Genomic DNA, 7,500 nt, shown 5'->3' on the forward strand with positions numbered 1-7,500 from the left:
CTTACGTGAGCAAACACTGACATGCAGAATTAACAATCAGATGAGAAAGTTGTGAACAATAGCCGATACACCAGTCACCCAGACACATGGTTCTATGATGAAGTCACACAAATGCCATTCTACTGATCAGCAAATCACATGAAACGAACGTAACGTGTACACACAAATAAAGAAAACAAGGCCACAATAAGATCGCAAAAGATGTCGTTACACGTCCGAAGAGGAAGTTTGCAGGACTTCGAAACGTTACGAATTCTTTGACGTCCTTATTGTGACTGTGTTTTATTGAACAACTTACGTGATTAACACCCAGGTACTCCATGAAGGACGCGAAGCCTTCGTTGAGCCAGAGGTCAGTCCACCACTGGGGCGTGACCAAGTTGCCGAACCACTGATGGGCAAGTTCGTGGGCCACAACTACCACCACTCGCTGCTTGTTGGACGCTGAGGAGACGGCGGGGTCGTAGAGCATGGCTGTCTCTCTGGCGGAGTAGTTGGGAATGGAGGTGAGACATGAATGAATCACGCGTGAGATATGGAAATGACATGGTGAAGTGGCTGTGACACGTGACCTATGAAAATGAGCACCTCACTTAACTCTGGGTAGTGCCAACAAACTTCAGGTGATGATGCCCCATTAACAGAAATACCATTAAGAACACTCTACGAAACCCAAACAGTGCCAACCTGTAGGTGATGAGGCCCCAGTTCTCCATGGCTCCTGCCGAGAAGTCCGGAATGGCAATCATGTCCTGCTTAGGGAGAGGGAAGGGCACGCTGAAGTAATCCTCGAAGAAGCTGAGGATGTCAGGTCCTGTTGTCAAGGCGTAGTTAGCCTGCTCGATGGCGGCATTGCGAGCCCACACTGTCAACAGGAGCGATGGATATGAATATAAGTCGGGGAGGGGGGGGGAGGCTGGGGAGATGTTTTTACTCATTTTGCGAACGATGAAGACAATCGCTTTAGTTCCTTTTCTCCCTTAATGATCATGCAGTATTTTTATACTTATTGCTATCTATCCATTTTTCAACAAATTAATTATACCTTCCGGTCCTATATCACATATAAATGAACATAACCAACCTCTGAACAGGACATGGTCGTTGGCAGTGGAGTTCATGTGATCGAAGTCCGAGATGACGAAAGCAACCAGGTAGGTAGACATGGGGACGCTTGTGTTGAAGTGGTCCCACACCCAGCCAGGTTGTCCCTCTCTGTTGCAAGAAAGGTGTATTTTATTAAAGATATTCCGCGCCATATTGAAAGAAGATACCGACAGTTGATTAAGAAAAGTGGCTGTTAATCAAACAAAAATGTCTTTGCCTCAAGATACTTCTTTTCACATCGAAATGGAAAACGTGTCTAGTGGTTAAAAAGACGAGTCAGCATAAAAAAAAAAAAAAAAAAAAAACATAAAAAAAATATATATACAAACAAATAGATAAAAAAATAGATAAATGAACCACGGAGGAAGAAAAGGAACGAAAAGACTCACATGGGGATGGACTCAAACTTGGGCATGTTCGAGATGGAAGACATGCCCTGCTCCCTGCCCAGATACACCTCGAACGTGGCCTTCATGCCCGGCTCATCAAAGCAAGGGAAGGCTCTGCGGGCGTCCGTGGGCTGGAACTGGGTCGAGGCTATTAATCTGTGGGCGTGGAACGGGTGTCGTGTCAGCTCGGGCGGTTTATTATTTGGTTTGTTATCATTTCTCATTTGTTTATTAATTCATTTTTTGTATCTGTCTTTCTATCTGTTTTGTCTGTCTGATGCTGATGATGATACAGACATAATGATAATGATGATAATAATAGTAATGATCATAATGATGATAATAATAGTAATGATCATAATGATGATAATAATAGTAAAAATAGTAGTAATGATAATGATAATGATAAAGAGGATAATAACAGTATTCGTAATAATGATAGTAATAATATTGATAATAACAATTACAATTACAATTACCCTAATGATAACAATGAAAATAGTAATGATAAAACCTTATCCTACTACTACTACTAATGATACCACTTACTAACCGACAAGCCCACCCACCTATCGCTTCCGTCCTCAGCCTTATAAGTGGACCTATAGAATCCATGCAGCTTGTCGTTAAGATAACCCTCGAACTCCATAGACAGGACATATTTCTTGCCCACCTCCAGTTCACTCTCGAGCTCGGCGACGTAGAACTGCCTCTCGTTATCGTAGCTGTGTTTGGCGATGGTTAGTCCGGGGCCCTGGACTTGATCCGAAGGGGCGAGCTGTGGAAGGCAGTAGGGTAAGGTTAATGGTGATGGTTGTTGTGGTGGTGTGAGCGATGGTGGTGATGGTGCACAGGAGGAGGATAATGGTCTTGATATTGGTTATGATGAGGATGAAGAGGATGAAGATGAGGATAAGGATGAGGAAGAGGATGAAAATAAGGATAAGGATAAGGGTGGGGATAGGAAGGGGGATTGGGAAGGGGGTGAGGGGATGAGGATAATGATAAGGATAAGGATAGAGATAATGATAGGGATAAGGATAAGGATAAAGATAAGGATGGGGATGAGGATGATGACCAGGATTATATTTTTCTGGCTGAAAAATTACGATCTCAAAGACTACCCATCCATCATTTATGATAACTTGCCTTAGCTATACACTTCCCTTGACAACTATTAAGAAGCAATTATATATAAACATGCATCATAATTCCTAGTCTCATTGATGCAACGAATCTGGCTAATAAAGTCAGAAATAACACGAAGAAAGCCGCCCATTAATCCCCAACACAAACACACCTTTAATAAAGAACATAACAGACTAACCTTAATCGTCTCATTCTTGGTAACAATATCAGCGATGTGGAGCGTTACATTCGACGTCGCCTCAACCACCTCGATCTCGACCTCGACGTAACCCAAGATGCTGAAGTTCCCGTTGATAAGAGGCTGAAGTTTCACCAGGTAGTGGAGAGGCTTCACGGATCGAGGGAGCCTCACGTCGATTTTCGTGGCTGGATCTTTGTCTCCTGTGGACATGGGCGTCGTTGGGACCATGGGGCGTTCTGTGGCTACCTGTGGGCGGGGAAGGGCGTTTTTTTAACATTTTTATTGAGGATGAGGTCGAGGGTGGGAGTTGGGTTGATCAGAGGTGAGTTATAGGGGGTGTCAGCTTATGGAAAATGGTAGGGAAAATGGCAATGATCAGATAGATGCTGAGGGATCATTTTTATTTCTTTTACCGACGAAACTTAAATCATGACATTCATTGTTTCAGGTTTTCTTATCCATTTCAGATAGTCTTTTTGTGTGTGTATTTGTGTGTGTATGTGTTTGTGCGCACGTGTGTATATCTTTTAATCCGGAACAATCTGGAGAAAGGAAGAGTTTTTATCATCATTTCCTCTCATTCAAGAGAATACCCCCCTTCTCTCTCTCTCTCTCTCTCTCTCTCTCTCTCTCTCTCTCTCTCTCTCTCTCTCTCTCTCTCTCTCTCTCTCCTTCCTTCTTTCTCTCTGTCTCCCTTTGAATCTCTCTCTCTCCTCTCTCTATCTCTCTCTCTCTTTCTCTCTCTGTCCTCTTTTCTATCTCCGTCTCCCCCCTCTCTGTCTCTCTACCCCCTCCCTCACTCCCTCCTTCTTTATTTCTCTCCTTTTCCCACTCATTCTCTCTATCTTCCTCCCTCCCTCTGCCCCCTCCCCCCATCTCTCTCTCTCTCTCCCTGTCTCTTTCCCTCCCTCTCTCTATCTATCAATCTTTCTCACTCTCCGCCTCTCCCTCTCTGTCCCTCTACCCCCCCCCCCTCCTTCCCCATCTCCCCCTCATGACACGCTCTTCCGGCTGACGCCATCCTTATCTCGTTAGGAAAATTAAGGCAAAGATAAGAAGGATAAGGAGGTCCTTTTTATCTTTTCCGTTTTCAAGAGGTTCCTGTGGCCAGGTAGACCATGAAAGAGGATAAGATTACCTATGATGATGACGTAGGGTTATCCTATGAAGATAGTCTTGAGCAAATATCGTAAGGATTTTATGATGATGAGGATGTTGGTGATAATGATAATTATTATGATAATAATGATGAAGATAATAACAGTAATAATGATACTAATTATCATAATTATGATGACAACAAGAATGATAATGATAGTGATAATAATAATGTTAATACTAATTGTGATGGCAATGACGATAATAATGATAATAAGGATAAAGATAATAATGAAAATGATGATAATAATGATAATAAAGATAATTATAATAATGGTATGATAATAATGATAATGGTAACAGCGATGATAATGACAAAAATGTTTATTGATAACAATATCGATAATGATGATAAATACGACAGTGGTATTAATACTTTTAGTGTTAATGATCATAGTAATTATAATAATGATGATAATGATAATAACAGTAATCATAATAGTAATGATAAAGATAACAAAATTGTTAAAAACAAAAGTAACAATGAGGATAATGATTATAAAGATAAAAATAATGATTATAACCATAATACTAATAATGTTTATTATAACGTTTATAATATCTAATAGTACTAATGATAATGATGTATATGATATTAGTGGAATGAAAATATCTAGTAATCCAGTTGGAGAGTTTTATGCGTAACATTTTCTACGTTTTATTTTGCAATTGAAAAAGGGAACTACATAATCATAAATAACAGGAAATTATAATTAAGGAGAAAAAATAAAAAAAACAGAATACCAATCGACAATATTCCGAAATGACAATGAATGATTCATAAGAAATAATCATGGGTGTTATCATGGTTGTTATCATCAAAATCTTAAATCAGCAGAGGTAGAACCGTTTCATAATCTGTCTACTTAACAAGGCACTTTTGACCTAGATGAGATCTGAAGTGTATGGTCGATTTCTTAAGATGAAAATCAGGTTCGCAAAGATTAAATTTCTCCGTTTGGGTGGGGGGTTGGGGTTAGGGGGTAGGGGGGTTAGGGAGGAACGGGAAGAGGGTGGGGGAGATAAGGTCCTACAGTGGCTCTCCTCAGGTAGGAGGACTTTATCTTGTGCGTGGTCCTTTGCCTGTTTGTTTGTTTGTGTGTGTGTGTGTGTTTTTTTTTAATGTATGTATATACGTATGTGTTTATGTGTGTGTGTGCATACATTTTTATTTTCCTATCTTTTTTATCTTCATCTTTATCCGTCCAATGACTTACCGAGGTCCTTGCGAGGTTGAGCGGGTCATGCTCTGACCTGACCTGCGGCGCGTAGTAGTAAACGAGCAGCCCCGTGGCCACCGTGGCGCTCACGAACAGGAGCCCCAGAAGGAGTGCCACGCTCCGGTTCACGTAGCAGCCGTTCCTCTTGCCGAAGGACACGGAGGCTGCGGACTGGTTCATCTCCATCGCCAGTGTCTCTCTACTGGAGCCCGTCATAGTGGGGCGCCGATCCTATCTGCTTGGCTCGGGATAAGGAGCGAGGGAAGGGGGAAGGGGGGATGTCCTGGTCTGTCCTCCTTCGCTTCTGCTGTCTCTGGAGAGCTGTGGGAAGGAAGGAAGGTGTTAATCATCTGCTGGTGAGGGACTGGCGTCAGTCTTGGAGGAAACGCGTTCATTGGAGGGAAAGATTTTGAATGCTGGTGAGTGGGACACTGTGTTTTTGTCTTTCTTTCTCTTTCTCTCTCTCTCAATCCATATCTATTCAATACAAAACAAGAACTGAACACAGGGAAGGTAAGGTTGTGGTAACCAAAGGATGTAAGAGATAGCGAACGATTAGGATAATGACTGAGACATCCACATCCGCCGCCAATGTTGCCAAATTTACAAAGAGAGTAAATGATGCGCTAAGCTATTGGATATACCCGTCTATAGATGGGAAATCACATGAGTTCGCAGAAATAGATAAATATAAGAGTCCTTTTATGCAACCACAGTGGATACCCGGAATCAATAGGTGGAAACACAGATCTAACAAAGGAAGGTTATAAACACTTTTTGCGAATAGATTCCGATCCTGTCATGAGTATAAGGAAGGTATCCGAAAATTCAAGTAAATCGATAAGTACATAATATCACCGCGTCCTTTTCAATCATTCTTTATATCCAAATCCTCATCCTGCAATGTGACGGAAGGATGATGTGCATTTTGTTCACCGCAAATATTCTTCGAGCTTGCAAGAACGCTTCCTGTCGACGTGCTGGACAACTGGTGGAAGTGAAGGTCGAACTGAGTGTTCTTGGTTGCTTTTATTACAAATAACTTTAATAATAATGTGTATGATATTTTTACATATTTCCCATTTGCTTTTTTCGTATCGTTTCGTATAAAAACGGATCCAGTACATACACAAACGGACACTCAAACACACAAACACACTCAATTACAACAGAAGATGATAATATAATAATCTCCTGTTATATCCTCAAAAAAAAAAAAAAAAAAAAAAAAATCCTGTATCATTCAATAGAAAATACACACAGAAGAAGAAAGAGAAACAGACAAAGAAACAAACGAGAAACATGAAACTTTACTTAAAGAAAATATGATACATAAAACATGAAATTTTACTTAAAACGGATGGATAAAACAAATAAGAATATTATATTCCGACAATATATCAACCTATGACACATGATGCCAACATAAGACCAGACCATAAAACCATGTATCAACAACATAAAATACACATGAAAAATCGACACCTGACAACAGCAACCGCACATTTGTGACATGACCAGACATGCCCCGGACACCTGTGACTATCCGATCATGAAGATGAGTTACACAAGTGTTCTGTAGAGTACACATGTGTTGAAATCGGCCGAGAGAAAGAGAGAGAGAGAGAGAGAGAGAGAGAGAGAGAGAGAGAGAGAGAGAGAGAGAGAGAGAGAGAGAGAGAGAGAGAGAGAGAGAGAGAGAGAGAGAGAGAGAGAGAGAGAGAGAGAGAGAGAGAGAGAGAGAGAGAGAGAGAGAGAGAGAGGAGAGAGAAGAGAGAGAGAGAGAGAGAGAGAAGAAGAGAGAGAGGAAGAGAGAGAGAGAGAGAGAGAGAGAGAGAGAGAGAGAGAGAGAGAGAGAGAGAGAGAGAGAGAGAGAGAGAGAGAGAATGAGAGAGAGATAGATAGATAGATAGATAGAGAGAGAGAGAGAGAGATCCAGCAACGTAGCGAAGATAAGCAGAGATCAGACGAGAATCACTAAAATCGGAGAAATGTAAAAATAACCGATAATGGGATAATCTATAAAGTAAACAGTAAATAACAAATATTAACAATATCAAACATAATGTAGTAAGCATAGAATAGACAGATAGATACACGAATTAAAGATAAATAAATGGAAATATGTCCTGAAGGGAAACAGAGCTGACCTTGGCAAGGAAGTCGAACGTCCTGAGTACCACAAGGCTGTTAATACATCATAGAAATACCCGAAAAACGACCTTAAGTGCTTAGTGCAGAAGTTGCGACGAAACACACTGAAGAGGTGGGGGGGGGGGTAGACGTGGGTTGGGGG

General features: G+C 41.1%; 1 protein-coding gene across 5 annotated transcripts in view; it reads right to left on the reverse strand.

The window, feature by feature from the left end:
• The window catches only part of LOC122264431 (aminopeptidase N), a 66,620-nt gene that overhangs the window by 9,372 nt on the left and 49,748 nt on the right, over positions 1-7,500 (reverse strand). For all 5 annotated transcript variants that reach the window (XM_086543872.1, XM_086543874.1, XM_086543871.1 and 2 more), the window contains exons 2-8: positions 5,202-5,525; positions 2,824-3,072; positions 2,066-2,274; positions 1,497-1,652; positions 1,085-1,215; positions 688-865; positions 299-482 (exon numbers count right to left, since the gene is read on the reverse strand). In XM_086543872.1, the coding sequence (XP_086399998.1) occupies positions 299-482; positions 688-865; positions 1,085-1,215; positions 1,497-1,652; positions 2,066-2,274; positions 2,824-3,072; positions 5,202-5,420 (1,326 nt within the window). In that variant the 5' untranslated portion in view covers positions 5,421-5,525. The remainder of the gene's footprint in view (positions 1-298; positions 483-687; positions 866-1,084; positions 1,216-1,496; positions 1,653-2,065; positions 2,275-2,823; positions 3,073-5,201; positions 5,526-7,500) is intronic.

Source organism: Penaeus japonicus, unplaced genomic scaffold (assembly GCF_977035675.1).
Source record: "Penaeus japonicus unplaced genomic scaffold, GWHDUDI00000001_assembly GWHDUDI00000014, whole genome shotgun sequence".
NCBI classification, from domain to species: domain Eukaryota; kingdom Metazoa; phylum Arthropoda; class Malacostraca; order Decapoda; family Penaeidae; genus Penaeus; species Penaeus japonicus.